General features: G+C 40.2%; 1 protein-coding gene across 9 annotated transcripts in view; it reads left to right on the top strand.

Moving 5' to 3' along the window:
* The window catches only part of MAST4 (microtubule associated serine/threonine kinase family member 4), a 287,435-nt gene extending 266,319 nt beyond the window's left edge, over positions 1 to 21,116 (top strand). For all 9 annotated transcript variants that reach the window (XM_042028214.1, XM_042028212.1, XM_042028211.1 and 6 more), the window contains 11 exons: positions 579 to 680; positions 4,495 to 4,617; positions 4,857 to 4,969; positions 5,926 to 6,053; positions 6,155 to 6,387; positions 7,731 to 7,931; positions 9,161 to 9,390; positions 11,078 to 11,200; positions 12,981 to 13,117; positions 13,814 to 13,995; positions 14,841 to 21,116. In XM_042028214.1, coding sequence (XP_041884148.1) covers positions 579 to 680; positions 4,495 to 4,617; positions 4,857 to 4,969; positions 5,926 to 6,053; positions 6,155 to 6,387; positions 7,731 to 7,931; positions 9,161 to 9,390; positions 11,078 to 11,200; positions 12,981 to 13,117; positions 13,814 to 13,995; positions 14,841 to 18,718 — 5,450 coding nt within the window. In that variant the 3' untranslated portion in view covers positions 18,719 to 21,116. The remainder of the gene's footprint in view (positions 1 to 578; positions 681 to 4,494; positions 4,618 to 4,856; positions 4,970 to 5,925; positions 6,054 to 6,154; positions 6,388 to 7,730; positions 7,932 to 9,160; positions 9,391 to 11,077; positions 11,201 to 12,980; positions 13,118 to 13,813; positions 13,996 to 14,840) is intronic.
* Positions 21,117 to 21,725: the final 609 nt, after the last annotated feature.

The following is a 21,725-nucleotide window of genomic DNA, read 5'->3' as shown; positions in this document are numbered from 1 at the left end:
CATAGTAGCTTAAGAGTCAGTAAAGTGAGGCAGTGTGGAAGTATGAGACTCTTGGAGAAAAGCTCCGTTGTTATGTATGTCTCCAGAGCACAGTCTGACACGTTGACCCTTAGTCATGGGAGTAGTGACTTCAGGGCGTCTGCTGGCATTAGAGAAGGAACACAGATGTGAGCAGCACCTGCCGGGTCAGGTCAGCAGTGTCCATCTTAACAATAGTTTCCATGGAACATAACTACAATTTAAACCATGATTTGGTGGGGAAGAGAGAAGAGAGAGCATAGAAGTTGTGCTAATATTTTGAAAGTTTTCCATGAGGCAAGCATTCTGTATTCTGCTGCTAAGCATAGTTTTGTGTTAAAGAGGACTTCTGAAGGAAATGGGAACATAATATGTTTATGTAGTCTGTATACAGAGTATAAAAATTGGAAGTAATTGGTATGCAGAAGAGTAAGTTGAAAAAGTTGCTTTAGCTCTGCTTTGCTTGTAGGTCACTGTAAGAGCATTCACACAGTTTGTGCTGGGATCAGACTTCAGCAACATCAAACAACTTTTTTTTTTTTTTTTTTTTTTTTTTCCAGATGAAATCAACTGGCCTGAAAAGGATGAAGCACCACCTCCAGATGCCCAGGATCTGATTACTCTGCTACTTAGGCAGAATCCTTTGGAAAGACTGGGAACAGGTTAGGAGGCACTAATTTTAAATTGTTAATGTTTTAGAAATAGCTTCTTTATTCAGCATTGGGAGCTTTTGTTCACCTATTTGTTTTGCTTGGGAAACATCTGTCATGACACACAGTATGACAGCATGTCATGATAATTTATAGATTCAGACCAGTAATATGAACTTAATATGTTGATGTCTGTCCTGGCTTTTTGTGAGACTTACATGTGCTCATTTGCATTTACTTTTCTCCTAATTTGATAAATATAACAAATTTCTCAAATACCCTGTTAGCCAGTGAATGGGGTTCCTTCATGAATGCAGTATTAAATGACTAAATACAGAAATCTAGAAGGGGAATCAAGACACAACTTAGTTTTTCAGAAGTATCTTAGCCTGGCAGATAATTTCCTCCAGGTGTTAGGGTGGGTGATGAGTACTCAAACTGCGTATTCAGAAATGACTGTCTGAGGTTGTGTGGTGAAAAGTCATTCTCATTCATCAAGCACTACTGCCTTGTATGAAAGAGATTTAAAACGGTGAATGTTAAGAAAGTATTAAGACCAGTGAGCCTGCATAGACTAATGAAAGCACTTATGTGCGTTTATGTAGTAGAGTTTTTTTGTTGATTGATGGACCGGGATTTATTTGGGAGTTTCTGTGAGAGGCGGTAATGAAGGATATTGCATATGATTTTTAAGTGTTAGTGTATGGGAACCCTAGTCACTGTCTGCTATCCCTTTAGGCAAACCACTGGGTAAACACAGCTAAAAAAAGCCTCCTACATAAAAGAGCCCAAATATAAAGGTACAGTCTTATTTACAGTGAACCTCATATGCCATGGACAGAAACACATTTGGGATGCTGAGGAAACCAAGTGGCAGGTTGAGTCAGCATGAGAGTGTTTGGAAAACTCCTCACAGAACTGAGTCTAATTGTGCTACATATTTTTAGGTCTAATTAAAAGAAGCTTTAGGAATCAGTTCATAATTGACCTTATTACAGCTGCTCGGGAGAAATGTGCTTATAACACAGACCCTGAGCACTACTGACATGGTCCCAAATGGCATGTCTTCCCTCAGCTTCCTTCAAGGCACCATAATGTGACTGATATTAATGAACTGTATGTCCCTCACAGCCTGAATGTCTGGGATCTGTGTGAGTAACCCTTAGACTTCGGTGTAACTGGTGGTCTGGACTAAGTGGCATCCAGCAGAGTTCATTGCTGTCCCTTGCTCCATGTTGAACAAGTTACGAGTGAGGAAGATGTCATGCCCCAGTAGCTTCTCACTTGCTGCCTGCTTCATCTGCTGCAGAGGGCACCACTGCTGAAGGCAAAATGAAAATCTGCAACTAGTTTTATTCCCTTGTTTTAAGTACACTCTTTCCAGGCATTAGTGTTTCATTGCCAGGATGCTCTTTCCTGGTGAAACACAGTGTTAATTCAAGACTGTTGCCCTGTCAGAGGCTGGATCAGAAGTGGATTGCAAATTCTGTGTCTGTTGCTCTACAGTTGGTGGAGAAGGTGAATTGGGTGGGATGAGGCTGGCTTAACTACTGAATGGTCAGTGCCATAACATGAAGCACCTGTGGTGCTCATTTAAGAACTGACATCTCTAAAGCCTCTGGTCTCTTTAAGAGTTGGCAGTCTGAAGAAGGAAATAAGACAACTGATTCTTTGAAGCAGGGGGTTCAGAAACCACAACAAAGTTGTAGGATCTTTATTAGAGTCAGCAAACAGAAATGGAGGCTGCAGTGTGACAGGTCCCACATAGGCACTGAAAAATACCACGGTTTATCCCAGGCTTCACCATGCATTTCAAATGAGACAGTCCTATCTGTTTAATATATATTAGCAAACTGCATAACACTTCATGAAAATCATAATTGCTTATTTGCTCAGGAGACCCGAGTGGCAAAGGCAAGTTGAAAGAAGAGAGATAGGTACTATACTTACTTTGAAGAAGGAAAAAAGCAGTAAAAAGCATTTCTTGGGTTTGAAGTGTCTGATACCAATCAAGAATTATACAATTCTGATGTGATATCCCATTACTGTGCTCAGAGAAATATTCACTGCTTAGCTGGTGACTTATGATGAGATGTGATTTTGGTCTCCTTTGGGAAGATTTGGCTTCTTTGAATTTTTCCCTGGTGCAGTATGAAAAACAAAGAACCCAGTCTAGAAATCTTAACACCAACTTAGAAACCAGTCCCGGAGATACCATTTTTTTCTCTCTGTAGCCTTGATACAAAGAAGTATATATGCTGTATCCGTGTGCTGAGTTGGCCTTGGCTGACCACTAGGTACCCATCAAATGCTCTGCACCTCCCTCCTCAGCTGGATGGGAGGCAAAAATATGCCAAAGGCTCTTGGGTTGAGATAAGGACAGGGAGCTGCCATCGTGGCAAAGCATACTAAACTCAAGGAAGTTAATTTAATTTATTACTAATTAACACTACTGCTTTACTTCCTCCTTCCAAGCAGCATGGGAGGGCGGGAAATGCAGTTTGTCGTCAGTGCATCACATGCTGCCCCTGCTGCTCCTTCCTGCCCACGCTCTTGCCCTGGTCCTGTGAGGGTCCCTTCCATGGGGTGCAGTCTTCAGGAACAGAGTGCTCCAGCGTGGGTCCCCTGTGGAGTCACAAGTTCTGCCAGCAAACCTTCTCCATCTTGGGCTCCTCTCTGCACAGGGCCACAGGTCCTGTCAGGGGCCTGCTCCAGCACAGGCTTTTGCATGGGATCACAGTCTCCTTCAGGCCTCCACCTGCTCCACTGTGGGGTCCTCCGTGGGCTGCAGGTGGATCCCTGCTCCACCGTGGTTCTCCATGGGCTGCAGGGGCACAGCTGCCTCACCATGGTCTGCACCATGGGCTGCAGGGGAACCTCAGCTCTGGTGCCTGGAGCTCCTTCTGCACTGACTTTGATGTCTGCAGAGTTGTTCTCACCTGTTCTGACTCCTCTCTTCTGGCTGCTGTTGAGCAGCAGTCTTTCCCCTTCTTAAATACATTATTCCAGATAATGCTGATGGGTTGACAGTGAGTCCATCTTGGAGCCAGCTGGCATTAGCTCTGCTGAATATAGAGGAACTTTCTGGCGGCTTCTCACAGAAGCCACCCCTGTAGCCTCCCCAGTGCCAAAACCATGCCACATAAACCCAATACAACCAAGCTGGCAGCAGGTCTTGTTGCTGCCAGTTACTTGTTCAGGTTTTAGAGTTAGATGTATGTTTATTAATGACATCATCGTCCACCTTTCCAGGACAAAATTTCCAGTATTTAATTTTGTTTTTATAGTTGTTTTTTAACTTGAAACTAGTGTAATCATTTAACGCACATTAAACAAGCAGGTAGTAATAAATAAGATAAATGATAGGGTATTTCCTATAGAATTTTGTATTACTGCCATAAAACACTGAAAGGATCTCTTAAGTCAGCAATCAGATTTCTATTGAGGAACTATTAAGAATCATTCTGCATTACTTGATAACTTGTACTTACCTAATGCACATGTTTGTATTTCATAACTACATATGATGATTCTGACTAATGTGTAGCTAACAAATTATAATTAGTAGATCCAGAAAAATAGAAATCTTACAAGGGGGAGATGATAAAGCAATAAACTGTTAAAAGAAATGGCCACAACAAAACAGCGGCAGGGAGTATCTCTGACAGGTTTAGGATATTCTAATGGGAATGGGTAGTAGGTGTTCATGTGTACAGCGATGACTATGCCTTTCCATGATTATTTACATTATTGGCTCGGGGTTTACTTCATTTAATGTCAGAGGATTTGATACAGTTTGCTCAGTGTTTTTCTCTGGCTCCTCCAGGTGGTGCCTATGAAGTAAAGCAGCATCAGTTCTTCAGGAGCCTTGATTGGAATAGTCTGCTGAGGCAGAAAGCAGAATTTATTCCACAGTTGGAGTCTGAAGATGACACAAGTTATTTTGACAGTAGGTGTTTTACGGTATTAAATAAAAGTGACGAACACCTTGTTTAAATAATCACTGTCTGTGACTCTTGCTTTCTGCTTTTAAAATCTCCTTTATCAGAATTGCTGGCAGCTTGCAGTTTGGTGAATTGACGTTTCAGCAGAAATAATCTTAAGAATAAAACTAGATTTTTATATAATGTTAAAGCTTGGTATCCATTCTTCCTGATAAGTTCAGATCTTTATTTCCCTTGTCTGTAGCTCGTTCTGAGAAATACCACCATATGGAAACTGAGGAAGAAGATGATACCAATGATGAAGATTTTAATTTAGAGATAAGACAGTTTTCCTCATGTTCACACAGATTTTCAAAAGTAAGTAAAAAGTTCTGTAATCTTAGTATGTATTGTTCTACTTCTGCAAATTTTGGAAGTGTTAAATATAGAACAGATATATAGGGCCTCGTTTTCTCAAGAAACTATGAAGTTAACTGAAATTGAGCAAGAATACAATGAATACCATTAAATCAAAATATGGGAAGATTGTGTAGAAAAGTTACTTCTTGAATCTCTAAGATACTAATGGAAAATTATATAAATATTATGTTGTAGAAGACCCATGATAGCATAACAGAAAGTGTCAGGGAAGTGTTCTGTTAAATGCTAATACATCTTCTTTAAATTGGTTTCCTTATATATGGTTTTCATGTGGCTCCAGTTGTCCTGGGTATCTTGCAGGTGATAGCATAACAAAGATTCTGGTACTACCATGTGCTAGCTATTAATTTAATGACATTAGACTAAAGGAAAAAGCAAGGTAATAGTTAGCATGTGTTCCAGTCATGGAGAAATGCAGATCTGAGGGAGTGATCTGCATGCTCTGAATTGAAGGTAAAACTGCCCAAAAGGTAGTATACTGTGGTAGAGGTGAGAGCTAATTATTGCTGATCAGAGAGCTGTAGTAGGAGCAGAGTGGACGTCCTCAGGAAATACAGTGGAGGATGAATTGGCAGGAAATAATGGAGGAGAACACCCAGAGCTATTGGTTTAGTTTTTACTGTCTTGGTTCACACTGTGAAATGAGGAGAAAACTGATACATTCATAATGAGAACAGGCTGTATTTGTGTACCCCTACATGAGGAACCAAGAAATCATTTTAAGAACACAAACTACTGGAAATTTGAAAAGGTTCAAGAGGTTTGAAGTTTGCAATCTGAAATACTGTATAAGCATTTAGAATTGTAGAACTGTAGATCCTGCATATCATATTTTTATATCAAATATGTCAGTGATGACTCAATTTTTTTGGGGGGGGTCTTTTCTATAATAGGTTTTTAGTAGTATAGATCGAGTCACTCAAATTCAAGGTGAAGAAAAGGAAGATGCAGGAGACAAAACAAAAACTGTAACATTGCCTTCTGTGGAATCTTTAAGCTGGAGTTCAGAGTATTCTGAAATGTAAGTAGAAGGATGTACTGCAAGTTGTCTACATCCTGCTTGCCAGATAGCAGGCCTCCTCATTTCAGTAACTGCATGAGGTTTGCTTATTTTTCATGCAGACAACAAATACCTACGTCCATCTCGTCTGAGACTGAGAGTAGCCGGCAGCAACGCAGTTCTGGTTTGCTTCCAAAATTGTCCGTGTCAGCCGAAGGAGAGCACGATGATTCCACCAGCTCAGGGGGGCCCCAGGAGGAACAGGAAAAGTCTGCATTTGTGAGCGATGAAATAGTGCAAGATGAACCTGAAGTAACCACTCCAGCAAGTACAATCAGCAGCTCCACACTATCAGGTAATTTGCAGGGGGTGTCTTGACTGATGATACTACAAACAGTTGCAGACCACCTTCTTTTGGCAGTAGCATTCATAGATTTAGAAGACATGTATTTCAGAACTGGTTTTAAAAACAGCTATCGCAACAGGGATCTGGTTTGGGATCAGGCTTAAGCTAATAAAATTCCATGAAAATACGGGAAAATTTCAACGTCTTTGGAAACACCATGATTTGGTGTTGCCCCACTGACTCTAGAGGGTTGCTAGGCAAGTGAATAAAAGTTTTAGGGACCGAGTGCTGAAGAGCTCGCCAGAGTAACGACCCATGCACCGATACGATTTGAGCATCGTTCTCCGCTTTATTGTTTAACTACACAAGCTCATATCTACTTTTGCGAAGATTCACGCCCAGTCCCTCTAGGCGGCCTCTAATCCGCGGGGGAGCTGACCAGTGTACTGCTTTGCCAAGGACTTTCAGGGCTGCCTGCAGCCAGGTGCTTTCGAGGCTTGCCTGCAGCCAGGGGCCAGTTCAGGGGTTTTTCCTCAGCAACCCTGGGTTGTCCAATCTTTCCAGGGGTATCATATGCCCCTGTTCCACAAGGAATCCCTCTACAAACAGTTGACCAGGATTTTGCAGCATTCTCCTGTGGTAGATCCCTTAAGCACCTGTGCATCTTTCCTCACTGAGGCTTGTGATGTTTGATCATCATGGATTCTGTTGCTTTCTAACACTCTGTACTATGCATTGTATGTTTTTATATAAGACATCTCTATGATGTACACCTTTCAGAGTTGAGAGGATTTTCTTTGACTTGTGGAAGTCACTTTGGTCATCACAAATCTAGGAGGAAGTGTTGCAAACCATTCGCTATTTAATTATATTTGCTTTATGCATCATCTACCTGCTGAAGTACTTGTTGCATTTCAGTAGGCTCCAGGGCCTTAGTGTCTTAATCTACACATCTACCAGTCTTCAGCTTATTTCTCTTTTGTGCCTCACTGAGTTTTTTCAATATTTACCCTTCTATTCCCAAACCCTTGATTTCCCATGTAGTCCACATTTTCCTCCCCCTCCGTCCTTTCTGTTTCTGGAGAGAAAAAATTTTCTCAGGGTCATCCATCTCCTTACCTTGTCTAAAACCTTGACACTGATTGTGCTGTATCCTAAGTCTTGCTTAATATCCCCCAGGCCCCATGTAGTGGTGCTGGCATTAACACAGCAGTTGCAGTGATAACTCAGACCATGTGATCCTCTTCTTACACTTAACCAGTTACACTTAAGAGTAATTTATTTTTTTCTCTGGTCCATTAGCAAAAGGATATTCAGTTTTCCCTCATTGTCTTTATCCCTTCTTTGTACAGTTGGTAGTTTCTCAGAACACTTGGATCAAGTAAATGGAAGAAGTGAGAGTGTGGACAGTACAGATAACTCCTCAAAGCCAGCTGGTGAAGTTGCATCTCACATGGCTCGACAGCGATTGGAAAGCACAGAGAAAAAGAAGATCTCTGGAAAAGTCACAAAGTCCCTTTCTGCAAGTGCTTTGTCCCTCATGATCCCAGGAGGTAAATACTTTCAGTTGAAATGTTAATGATTTATGCAATGTTATGAAGGGCTTATGACGCAAAGGCAAGATTTAGTATAGTCCAGAATAGATTCTGTGTCACTCTCTTTTGTTTCTCTTGCATGACTAGATGGTGCAATCTTGTCAGCAAGTTACAGTGCTCACACTACAGCTGAGGGCCCTTCTATGACAGGCAAAAATGTAACATAGTGGTGACTACTTTGTTTGACCTTGTGCATGCACAGCAGGATGTGACTTCAATCCTTGGTCCATCTGACAGTAGGGTTGCAGATTAAACTAGCTCACAAAAACAGATGTTTGTTAAAGCAGCACATGGCTAGTTCCCTCTCATCCCCCATAAGAAAAGCTGATAAACAGGACAGCAGTGTCACAAAATAGAAATAGCATGTAGGCTCCTACTTGTACTACACTGACTTGTATCAAGCGCTCAAAATTTGGAGCTAGAAATAATGCTGTAAGTAAATGGATGTGTAACAGTAATACTGAGTGTTTTCACATGAAGGATTGGTACTTTGCTTTCTTGGCGTTCAGAACTGAAGTCCAGACTGCTGCAATTGTATTCACATTTGCACAAGCATGAGCACATAGTGCATTCAGAACAATAAAATAAAATGAAGTTGGAATTGGTATTGTTGCAAGAAACTCTTGTTGTCTTACGTGATGTAGCAGAATGTAGCAATGCAGCCTTGGTACAAACATTGAGTTACTGCCCTAGGTACCAAGTAGATATTGTAATTTAATTGCAGTAGTCTTTATCTGTTTCTGTGTATAAATGAAACCAAGAAAACAGCTAGCAATTTATTAAGCACTGCTGGATGTCTTGGGGAATGATTTTTGGGTGTACTCATAATAACATCTGCTACCCTACTCCCCTACTCTAATTTTCATCAGTGTTTGTTACGTAAAGGCTGAGAATTATTCTTGAAAAGTTAGCAATGAGTGTGTTTCCTGTGCACAAGGAAAAGCAGTTTATATCTAACAAATTAAACCTTGCATTAAACAATACAGTTTACACTCCAGGGAAAAGAATTAAGTTCTAATATCTGGTTGTTGAACTTCTTATTCACTAGTATGCACACCAGGGGAGGAGGAGGAGGAGAAGTTGTTTATACAAAGACAATGATATGTTTTAGCACCAAGATATCATCAAGCTAAACAAAATTTGTGTGTGCTCAGAATGTACTCTAATAGGCAGATTTTTTTTTCCAGATGTGTTTGGTGTCTCTCCTTTGGGAAGTCCTATGTCTCCTCATTCCCTATCATCTGACCTGTCATCATCCCGAGATTCATCTCCCAGTCGTGATTCATCAATTGCTGCTGCAAGTCCTCATCAGCCGATTGTAATTCACAGTTCAGGAAAAAAGTACGGCTTCACCATCCGAGCAATCAGGGTTTACGTGGGTGACAGCGATATCTACACTGTGCACCACATTGTTTGGGTAAGATAATACATGTTTTCTTGCTGATACATGGCCACAGAATACTGTAATGATGGATTTGCTTTTTTGTACCCGTGGTATCTCTCTGTTGACAGTTACTGTGTAAATTACAATGATATGCTAAGCAGTTTCAAGAGCAGTGTTGCCTGTAGGGACGACAACAAGCCATCTTTGGTAGAAGCATTACCTACATGTGATGTTGAACTTCTGCAACTTCACTTTGACTTTTGGCAAGTTTGTCGGTTTTGAAAAATAGTGTCTCGAGTTCAGAGTACTGTGGCTTAGAAAACCAAAGGGTTGGTGCAGACCTTCTTTGATTGGGGCCAGGATCTGCAAATCTAGGAGACTGTAAACAGAAGTTGTTGAAAAATAGGTGGAGTTTATTAAACTGCATCAATTAAGGGATTCATGAAAGTCAGCAGTATTTTACTAGACACAAGTAAGCTGATCTCAAGCACTGACTTTCTGTTGTGTAGAAATGTGCAGATCGTTTGGAATACCTTTGAAGTTTGTGTGGCACAGGAAGAAGATTGACTGTCTTGAATAAATCATATGTTTTTCATCCTCTCTGCGCTACACAGTGGGAGAGAGGCTAAAGGAAAAGACAGCAGCTTTTGCATTTCTTTGGTTGTCAGCCTCCTTAATTGTAAAATAATTATATACTTACATACATATATATGCATTTATTTCATCATTTATGTTGATAAAACTTACGATTTTATATATTTTATAAATTACACATACATAAATAGTGTGTGTATATAAATTATTTCAACTACCCTAAAAAATTATTACAAATTTATCAAAAGACTTTAAGTTTTGGACACTGCTTTAAATATGTATTGTAGATTCTGAAGTAGTAGTGCTAATGTAGTGTGTTACTCATTTTATATTCGTATTGTTTACTGTTTAGACCTATTAATCCATCAAGAACATTGAATCTGGAAAATTGGGTACATTTGGTGGGTAATGGAATAAACTTAAAAAAAAAAGATTTCTTGCCACTGGTGTAACAGCACACCAGTGAAAGGAAGGGAAAAAATGGTACCTTGCAGTAAAACCTTGGGGGTTTTTTCAAAGTATTGTAGGTTTGTTGTTTAGCTCTGTTAGCAATGTAGGCTTCAGTAGTGTCTGCATGACTTAAAAACCTCATTAAAAATACAATAAATTATTTAAATCACCTTCAAAATACTTTTCAGTTCAGTTTGTTTTGGTCCTTTGTCACTTTTGTGCTGCACCAACCCCTCTAATGGGAAGCCTGGTGAATTTGAGCCAAACGGAAGCAATCCTTAAGCATATGGTAGAGTTAATTTTTATTGTGATTAGAGTACTGCATGTGACCATTACCTTAATTACATTAGTGTTTCTCATTGTCAGATGCTAAAAATCTTCACTCAGTTCTGAAATTTTGCAGTGGGTCGTGAACCACTCCTTCTTATCATGCATGAAAACTCCCTGTTTTACTGAGCTATCTTACTACCAGTAGCAACCAGCGGTGTTTCAGTGAGCTTTGAAACCATTCCAGGCCCCACCTAAATATAAGGTTTGAGTAAGTAGAGGATGGTGAAAGAGCTGGACATATTTTGCTTCTTTCCTTCCTTTATGTAACTTAGTATCTGTAAGTTTCTTCATTGCCAACTGATTTGGAGTTTATTTTGTGTATATTCTCTTCCTCTGTCTTTTTCAGAATGTGGAAGAAGGAGGTGCAGCTTACCAAGCAGGTTTAAAAGCTGGAGACCTGATTACTCATATCAATGGAGAGCCAGTGCATGGTCTTGTTCATACAGAAGTAATTGAATTGTTGTTAAAGGTAACTCTTGGACAGTTGGGATACAAAAGTGATTGCTGTTTTCACCAATGATGGTGAGGTTATGTTTGTTTCTTGAGATTAGTTACTAGATTTTATTGTTGTTAGAAGTACAAACTCTAAGCTGCTATTGCCACAGGTACGGAGAAAGGCCAGTGACTTTCATCTATCCTGCTATGATTTTAGTTTCTCTGCCATAAACTGGCACTGATACAGAGATAGCTGAAGTAGATTCGAGGCAGTGACACAAAGAGATGTCTCTGTGTCTCAAGAAAATTGACATTTTCCAGCACCTTCTCTAATGCCTACATCTTCATCAGATAATTCTGGCTTTTGACGATGATGATACTTCTCATTTTTCTTCATTAAAAGTGAAATCAGTGAGGAAAAGTAAAAAAGAATGTGAAGTATTTCTTTGCCTACTGTACAGGAGCTTGCCTTTCATATTAGAGCCCAAAAGGTTTTTGTCTCATGTATAGCCAGGCATGTCTGACAGAACTTCTTTGATTAATGAAATTCTCATCCTGCAGCTGGACTTTTATGAATAATCTGTCACATATTTTGCTTGTGGAGTTTTCTGAAGTCTGTCCTATTAGAAAATTAATGTTTTTCCTTGAAAACAAACAAAAAACCCCCAACTTTTGTTTTCTCTGTCGCTCATCATATGTCATTTTTCATGTAATCTTTTTAATGTAGCTAATGTAGGTCAGAATTACTTTAGACAGCAGTATATTTACTTCCTGTATTATTAACAATTGATGGTGTTACGTGCAGAGCTCTGCTTGTCAGAGTGAGTAGTCAGTTATAAAAGAAGTCAAAAAAGAGCACTGGCAAGCAGTGAGGTAATTGGGAAATATAAAAAGCATTTCTTTCTTAAGCATATAAAAGCTTAAGAAAGACACAAAATATACTTTTTCTTAAGTCTTTATTTTCTTTCTCTGAAATCAGGAGGAACTTCCAAGTTCTCCAAGTTTTCAAGAAACACGTAAGAGAAAATTCTGTGACTTAAGGCAGTCAGCTGTGCACTCCTTTTCTAGGTCAGAAAAAGACAAACATGACAACCCTGCTCACTACTTACAAGAGTAAACTCAAAACAAGATATTATTGTTTATCCAATAGCTTAATTTGTTGGGCCGTATCATAAATTAATTTGGGCTATTGCAGCTTCTTTGAAAGGAAGTTCACTGTAGTGGTATACAGTGCTGAGCAGGAGGTATAGATTTTTAAAACATAAAATCAGCAGGAAATACCTGTTTATTTTATTGAGTCATCTTTGTGCAATCAGTGCTAAAGAACTTACGTTAATTATACTTGTTAACCCTTTTGAACAAGTTAAAAAGATGTTTTGGGATTGACAACAAAGATTCCATTTTTCTCCTCTGTTTCATCATTGTAACAGTTGATGTCCTGAGATGTGGATGGACCACTGTGCAGTTACAGCTGTTCTTTATGGGAAAATCAGGTGTTTCTGTAGATGCTTTTATCCTGAAATTTGCTGTTAATTCTTGGTGTCCTCCTGCCTAGCTACAATTACTGGAATTACTCCTTGTCCTGGAGCTTGAATGGAGGAAGTTAGGAAATAAGACAGAGTTTGAGAACTTCCCAATCCTTATTTACTTACCATGCCTGGGAATGTCTGCATAGGGTTCCCTGCAGAAACACCTCTTATTTTGGAGTTCTTTCTCATTGTGTTTGCTTTAATGGTGTAGATTCAGTTTAAGGCAAAGTCGTCTTGTGTTACTTGCATGACGCGCACTTAATGCATCTTCCTTCATTTTGGCAGAGTGGCAACAAAGTCTCAGTAATGACAACTCCTTTTGAAAACACTTCCATCAAGACAGGACCTGCCAGGCGAAACAGCTACAGGAGCCGAATGGTTAGGCGCAGTAAGAAGACCAAGAAGAAAGAGAGTTTAGAGAGGTAAATAATCCTTTGCTTTCATAGTCAAGGCATTTCCTTGTTTGTGTGTGTGTGTGTGTGTATACATAGCAATAAATTTAAAATAGGAAGTTAATACAGTTTTCTCCCATCTTCTGTATTTCTGCCTTCTTTTCTGGGATTCTGTGGCCTTCCAGATCTTGTTTTGCCTAAACTAAATCTGCTAAAATAACCTCTAAAAATAGTGAATAACTGAGGTTGCACCTTAATTTGGCTTAACTATATCTTTTTGCACTTGTTAATTAAACTTCTGACTGCTTATGCTTATGAGCACTTCTAATTTGATAAGTTCATGTAAATATGATATGATAAGTTATGATAAATATGATATGATTTGATAAGTTCATTTGTAAATATGTTGCTAGTACTTTATAGATACTTCTTCAGTTTTGATGGGTTGCTAAATTAAGAAAATAAAGATTTATACTCATAAGGAGGTAATTGTTCTTCTGACATACAGTGAGTAATTTTAGTGTGAATAAAATTAGCTACAGTGTCTATCACACCTGCTAACAAATCAGAATGTTTTCTAAACTTCGTAATGTGCAGTGTAGTTTGCTTTCATGAAAAGATTGATTTACTATTCTCATAATATCAACTTGCAAGAGTTTTGCCTGTGGTAGTAGTATCTTCTGTGCATTTTAACTTATGATTAATGCTGTGCTTTTCTCACACAAGGAGAAGATCTCTCTTTAAAAAGCTGGCAAAGCAACCCTCTCCTCTTCTTCATACAAGCAGAAGTTTTTCGTGCCTGAACCGATCACTTTCTTCAGGGGAGAGCTTGCCTGGGTCTCCAACTCACAGCTTATCTCCTAGATCTCCTACCCCAAGCTACCGTTCCACTCCTGATTTTCCATCAGGTGAGTGTGAAGCAGTGAAGGGCAGAGGAAAAGGACTTGAAGGGTACTCTACTTTTTGTGAGCCCGCACAGATCTGATAACACTCTGCTAAGAACAGTCAGCTCTGACAAGCGTAATCACAGAACAGCTGTTTTCTGTCTGGAATAGGGAAACAGATTCCTGATGCAAAACAAAAAGTGTTTTTATGATACAGAAGCACCTAAAAAGCAGTTGTCTGTAAAGTTTGTCCGAGTGTTTAAATCTCAGTCCAGTGGCTGTAAGTTGAGTAATAAACAGTCCCAATTTGCAGCAAAAGAGAGAATTTTGCCTAGAAGAGGCCACATGATAAAAGAGTGAAACTGAGGTAAAAGTTGCTGCATAATGGAACTATCATGGCACTTATGAATGCAGATTTACTGCTGAAAAGATTAGCCGAGTGCTGAAATACGCATCTTTCTGACTTCTAAAACCCTGGTCCTTTTTCCTCTTTTACTTCTGTCACAATTGTAGCAGGTACTAGACTTGACTGCTGTTGTACAATCCTGTGGCAAAGGTAAATTATCTGGAAAGCCTTGATCATTGCTTTGAAGTGTCAGAAAGCATTAGTTATTCTATTTAAGTAGGAGCAAGAGATAACTTAAAGGGGATGACGGAAGAGAGAGAATGGGAGAAACAGCAAATGTAATTGGAATGGTGCAGGTTTTGCAGCCTGTAACCTTTTGCACTTAAAACATTCCAGATTTTGAAACATTGTGGTGGGAGACCGCATAGGGCTTTCGTTCTGTTTCTCACTGAACATTTAGACAAATTGAAAAAGTCTTGCTAATCTCATGTTTGTTTGCTTGGGGTTTTTGTTCTTTTCGTAGGTACTAACTCTTCCCAAAGTAGCTCCCCTAGTTCAAGTGCTCCCAATTCTCCAGCTGGTTCAGGACACATAAGACCCAGCACTCTTCATGGCTTGGGTCCAAAGCTTGGTGGGCAAAGATACAGATCAGGAAGACGCAAATCCGCTGGCAGCATTCCCCTCTCTCCTCTAGCACGGACACCTTCTCCGACACCCCAGCCAACATCTCCTCAGCGGTCTCCATCACCATTGCTGGGACATTCAATTGGAAATACAAAAATAGCTCAGTCTTTTCCTAGCAAAATGCACTCACCTCCAACTATTGTAAGGCATATTGTCAGGCCAAAGAGTGCCGAGCCACCAAGATCTCCACTGTTAAAGAGAGTCCAGTCTGAAGAGAAACTTGCACCCTCTTATGGCAGTGATAAAAAACACCTATGTTCACGAAAACACAGTCTGGAAGTGACCCAGGAAGAAGTGAATAGAGAACTGTCTCAAAGAGAAGTAACTCTTCAGAGCTTGGAGGAGAATGTATGTGATGTGCCGTCGCTCACACGAGTCAGGCCTGCAGAGCAGGGCTGCTTGAAAAGACCCATCTCCCGAAAATTAGGTAGACAAGAATCCATTGATGAGCTAGACAGAGAGAAGCTGAAGGTCAAGGTAGTTATGAAAAAGCGAGATTTTGCTGAAAAAGCAAATCCTGCTATACATGAACCTAGCAGTGAAACAGAAAATCCCAATACCTTAAGATTGGAAGAAAGAGACAAAAAAGCATTCCAGAAGGTTTTAGAAAGATCAAACCAGTTTGAAACGAAAATTGTTACTGTGGAGACCCAGTCAGCTGGTGGCATACTCAAAGACACCCTTCAAAAAAATGCAAACTTGAGATCAAATGATGGTGTTGCTTTAGATGTACAGATGTTGTGTCATGGCCCTCCCCCTAATGAACTCAGTCATATTTCTTATGATTTCAAAAGAGTTTCCCCTTCATGTACCCTGCAAGATGTGCTACCTCAGTCCTCTGACAGGATGCTAAATGGAAAGGGAGAAAACACAGATAAAATTGTACCAACAAAAGAATTTGTCAAATTTGAAAGATTAGATGGTAAACTTGCAAATATTGATTATCTCAGAAAGAAAATGTCTATTGACGAAAAAGATGACAGTGTCTGTCCAGTCCTAAAACCTAAGATGATGTCTAATGTTCACGAATGCCTTCAACTTAGTGCAGGCAGACCCGTAAACATACAGCAGGACTCCACTGCAGCTGCAGATAGTAGAGCATTTCTTGGCAATACACATGCTGCTCAGATTAACTCAGTTTCTTTTGTTCCTCTCAAGACCCTGAGTGGCCGAACAGACATGAGTGTGGAAAAATCAGCCCTTATTTCCACTGAGTCTCCTGTCAGAAAAAGTCCATCAGAATATAAACTTGATGGGAGGTCTGTTTCCTGTCTGAAGCCTATAGAAGGCACACTAGACATTGCGTTACTTTCTGGGCCACAGGCTTCGAAGACTGAACTGCCTTTGTGTGTGCTGCCAGAAGCACAGAGCACCAGCAGTGATGGGGGATCTCCTAAACCCCCAGTGCCACAAGGGAGTGGTGGGAAGGTAGAAATGGTCTCTCAGAAAGAGCAGTTATTAAGCTACCCAAAATCTGGCAAAGTCAACATAGCAGACCCTCATGTTCTACAAGTAGGCAAGAGTTCTCCAAATCCGCCACTCATCTCTGTGGCTGCAGAAGCAGTGACAGAGAAAAAGGTTTCTAGTCCAGCTACTAAAGGCAGTATTTCTGTTATTGAAGCTGTTCAGAAGAAAGATACTTCCCCTTCAAAACAAAAGGACAATTCAGTGGAGGCAAAGTCTTGTGTTACTCAAAGTCAGAGTGTTAAAACTACTCAAACATATTCCAAGGCTTCCGCTGGCCAAAGCACTCCTGAAAAAGTTGTAGGAAAAGAGAAACAAATACAAAAAGAGTTGCCTGTCAAACAGCCAGTAGCCCAGAAAGGTTGTGAGCCTATCCCTGCAAAGGTGGAAGTGATCCGGGAGTCATCTCTGAAGGTGTCTGTCTCAGACGTCCTGGTAACAGCCTGCTCCAAGAGCAGTGGAAAAAATTGTGCTGATTTTGCCATTCCACCTCAGATGCAAGGAAAAATGCTGTCAGCTGGCCCCAAGGCACAATCTAAGGATGGTAGGGAATCACTGAAACAGCTAGGCAAAGATGACAGCAGTGTTTCTAAAAGTTTTGTGGAAAGGGACATAACCAAGCAGAAAGCTGAGTCTAAGAAAGTTGTCACAGAGGCAAAGAGTGAAGCTTTTCCATCCAAATGGCCCGTGCAACCCTCAAGAGATTGTGATCATAAAACTGAGAAGTCTGCACCGGTTTCCTCTGTGCAGAAGGACAGTGCTAAAGATACGGGAAAGAAAGATCAGAAATCACTAACTGATACAAAACTTCAAACTACTGAGAGAGAGCAGGCCAGCCAAGTTCCTCGGCAGCAGCTTAGTGCTTCAGACTCCCCTGCTGTGAAAGACACAGTAAGCAGACACAGCACTGCAGAAGTTCATGTGGGGGTTCAAGAACATGTGAAGCCTGCTGCCAGCTGTGTGGAAAGCATCAGTAATAGACCCAGGCCAGCCTCTGATACAAGTTCTTCCAAGGCTAAGTCCGTGGATAAACAGACATTGTCACAAAAACCATGTACTCCAACCATAAAAGAAAAAGAAACTGTTACTCATTTGTCTACCAGCTCCCAAAAGGACGGAAAGCATGCCAGTAAAAGTGTCCTAGATTACTTTTCTCCTGTTCCAGGCTCTTCAAGAAGAACAAACAATGAACATGTGCAGGCTGAAAGGCCTGTGAATTTGGATCATGGCTCAGTCACCACCCTCCAAATGAGCAGCACAGCCCCTGACACTAAACCCAAATCCTCTGCTGTGGGCCCACTACCAGCAGGCCCACAGAGTTCTAAGCAAATGCAGAGGCAAGATGCAGTGGGCTTGGGGGAATCTACTGATCAAAAGCAACTTCGCTTCAGTGAAAAACAAACCACTGCTCCAAAGTTTTCCACTGTGAAAGACTGTCTCTTGCTTAACAAAGAGGCAGACAGAAGTCCTAGTAATGAGATGATCTCTGCAGACAAAAGACCTGAAGGAAAAATATGCACTGACGCACTTTATGTTCAGCTTGACAGTGGGAAAGTGGAGCCTACCCTTTGTCTCACAAACTGTGATGTCAGAGGGAAGGGAGCAGAAAAACCAATCGCAAGTAGCAAAACCTGTCAAGATATAAAAGGGAAAGGACAAGTTAATCAGAAACAGCCAGAGGATGCAAACAAGCAGACTGCAATAAAACATCTGCCAACTGCCAGTGGGCAAAGTTCTTGTCGTGTGGCTGCAACACCAGGAAAGCCACTGACTTGTTCATCCACTTTCTCTGAATGTAGACAGGAGGTATCTGTTTTATCTTCAGCCAAAAGTGATGCATCTTCAGCAAAGGTTAAAACAGGCTCATCAGAGCTTCCTGCAACTTGCAAGGAACTAAATAAGAGAAGCACCTCTTCCACAGGGACCAGTAAGGCAGAAATGACTAAGAGTGTTTCACTGATGGCCTTGCACAGTGCCACTATTGTAGCAGAAGCCCACCACCCTGCTTCAAACCTTGGGGGGAAGCCTGGAAATCAAGAAAAGCCTCTTTTCGTTAACACTGTGGATGTAAAGGGAAAAGACGCTGTTCTGACTCAGCAGTCTGCTTCAAGAAAACAGAATGTAGGTAAAGATGTATCTAGGTCAGCAGCCACACCTGACCGCCCTAACGCACTTTCAGATGACAAAGACTCAGCTCGGCAGCGTCGAGGAAAGGAAGTTTCACGGAGCAGTGCTCACAAAAAAATGTGTTAACTCTAAGACCTGGCAAGTGTGAATTCAACACTAGCTGAAACAATTTCAAAATGTTGTACTGCCTTTAAACCAGCACTGTGTCGTGTCTTTGTGCGGCAAAGCTTTCATGTCACTGAAGAAACAATACAAGGGGATATGTAAAGAGAGGACTTTTTTTCAAAATGCCTTTCCAATTGTAACCGGTAAAACTGTTACCATATAGTATTTGTACAAAAATACCTTTACAGCCAAGAGCTGTTGAAAATATTTCTTCTGTAAATACTTAGCAATGTGTTTGGGGTTTGAATGTAGCATATATACTTTGCGTTGTTTACTCTTTCCCTTTTTAAGATAGTTGCTTTGCCACGTATTTGCCATACTCGAATATGAAACCAAATTATTAAAATTCAGACCTGGCATGGACATGCACAAGCACTGGTCTGACTGGAAAAAAAAAAACAGGCCACATTTTTACGTACTAAAAATCCTAGATAGAGGCTAAAAAATACTAGTACAGAATAATATGATGACCTATTGTGAGTTTTTACATGTATTTTTAATAATCTGATTTTGATAGTACTGTACTTGGCTGACTGCTTCACCAGATCTAACACAAGACATAACTGCATCTCCCTACTGCGCGAAGTCTGATTAGAATAGATGTCCTTAAGGCTATGGGAAAACCACTTAATTATCAGGGCATACCAGCAAGAGCCGTGTTCTCTGGTGAAATGATGGTTCTTGTCCTGTCTCTTGGGAGTGTATTCTGTGACTTTAACCTCAGACAAGGCTGAAATTCTGAGGCACATGCCATGTGCTTAGTTTTTGCTGCAATCCTCTGGAGTTCCTTGAGCTTTTTTAAATTCAGGCCCTTACAGCGTGAGGCACAAGTATAAGCACATGACTTGTAGTACTAGTATGTTCATCCCTCTTCTTAATACATTTAGAGAATACATATTACGGCATATCGGTCTATTTAACTAGTGTCATACAGCTGGTAGCTCTTTTCTACTTTATGACAAATAAGGTAAAAAGGAAAAAAACACTTCAGTATCGTATCTTCAAAAAAGTTTAGGCTATCTGACTCATTTTAATACCTAGCTGGGGCCTTATGTTGTAGACTTAACTTGCTGTTTTTAGCAGGTAATCCTGGGTTTCATATTCATTTTGAAATGCATTGAGTAGCTCCATACATTTCATAACATAATCTTTTTATTTGTATGCAAAAAAAAGTTCAATACTGTAATTACAAAAGAAGCATTTTTTAACAAAGGAACTTGTTGGAGCTATTTGGTGCTAGAATGTTACTGTCTTTTTACTTTTGCTAAGCCTTATTTAAATTTTATATACTGTGGAACATGTAGACTTTGATCATTTTTGTGTGGTGTATTTAGCTTGTTTTGAGGGATGAAAGGTAAAATTTGAAACATGTACAGAAGCACTACGAAATACCCTTGCAGGCGCATGGGTTTTAATAATTGGGGATCAATAGAATGGTCGTTTTGCTTATTTCTGTTTTCTGTAACCACAGTAGAGCTAGGCCCCCACCTTTTTCACCAATGCTTATGGTTTGTTTTTCTGTCTCAAAAGCTAGAAAATTTTTCATAAAAGCACAGTGTAATCTTGACTTGGAGACTTGTGTGACAACAGACAGTGTGCAGAATTAATTTCCCTCTGCTGAAAACTTTATTACACTGATTGAGTTGAATTACAGCAAACCTGTAAGGAAAAGCCAGTATCACAAACAACTCCTGATTTTTCATGTGGCACTAGTACATTCATACTGCCTTTGATGCATTCAGAAAGGAGCTAGTAAGCAGTGGATAATAATTTTTGAGAAGTTTTAAAAATAAAATGGTCTCGACATTTACAGTTCATCTGTGCTTTGGCAGTTAATACAAATGAATGCTAATGCACTTCAAAATAACATTTCTGTCTGGGAGATAACTTCCTAGTTTACAGTCTCTGCATTTTTTCGACTATCCTCTGTTTCCTTTAAAACACATCTAGCTTTTGTTTACAGTATACCTTTATGAATATTTTGTATTATCCCTTCTGACAAATAAGTTCTTTGCATTTTGGAAGTGTAACAGTGCATAAGCTTGTGTTTATGTAGTACCTGTTTGTTGGTGTTTACCTTATCAGTGAGCTGTTAGAGATCCTCCTGCCTGTGTTCTTCTTGGTCAGTCTTAATGTGATTGTAGATCTGATGTGTTCTTTTGTAGACTTCTTGCAGTAGATTTCTCAGCTTACAAAAAAAAATTTTAAAAAAAATTGTTAGGGTCTGTGCAATAAAGTGTTTGCAGTCTTATTTTCTCTGAGAAACTCCTTATGGATGTCATAATTGTTATATATTGAACATGATTATTTATACTTATGCAGTTGCATAACATTGAAATAAAAATTAGCATGAAACTGTTGTGTTAGCATTTTTTCTTGGACTGCTTTCAGTGCTGTAATGTAAGGCACATCTCTGCTGTACTCAGAGGATGGCAGTTTTGGGGTTTTTTGGGGCTAGCTCAGTGTACCCGTTAAGGCATGTGCTGGTGGAGGGTTTTGCATGAGGAAATGCTATTTGGTCTGGGGACAGAGAAGGTGTGCATGGCTGAGCATCTCAGGCTATGCCTGGAACCTCTACTCTGTATTGGATAGATGGGTGTGGTGTGGTGGTGGATGACACAGCCTGACTGCTGCTTCTATGGGCAATAGCCTGTAATGTGACATTTAAATACTTTCTACAAAACATGTATCATCATGCATTACTACAGGAGCAGGATATATTGAAGTACACACCTCTTTACTGTTCCCCTGCTTGTAACTGCAGAGCTGCCCGGCAGGTGGGAATTCGTGTTCACCTTTTATTATTGCATTGTTTTCTCTGCATTTTTCCTCTGTACAGAACTAAGTGCAGCAGTGTTATAGCATCACTTTTGCTGCTTTTCTCTCTGTGTGAAAAATACAGGAGAGGGGAAGCTGCAGTTCACCCCCAAATTTTCCAGTTTGCTGCAGCCCACCAGAAGGCAGATAG

This window comes from Corvus kubaryi, unplaced genomic scaffold (genome assembly GCF_017639235.1).
Source record: "Corvus kubaryi isolate FWS band 111438036 unplaced genomic scaffold, C.kubaryi_AGA036_p1.0 37308, whole genome shotgun sequence".
Classification (NCBI taxonomy): Eukaryota; Metazoa; Chordata; class Aves; order Passeriformes; family Corvidae; genus Corvus; species Corvus kubaryi.
This window is presented reverse-complemented; position numbering and strand designations above follow the sequence as displayed.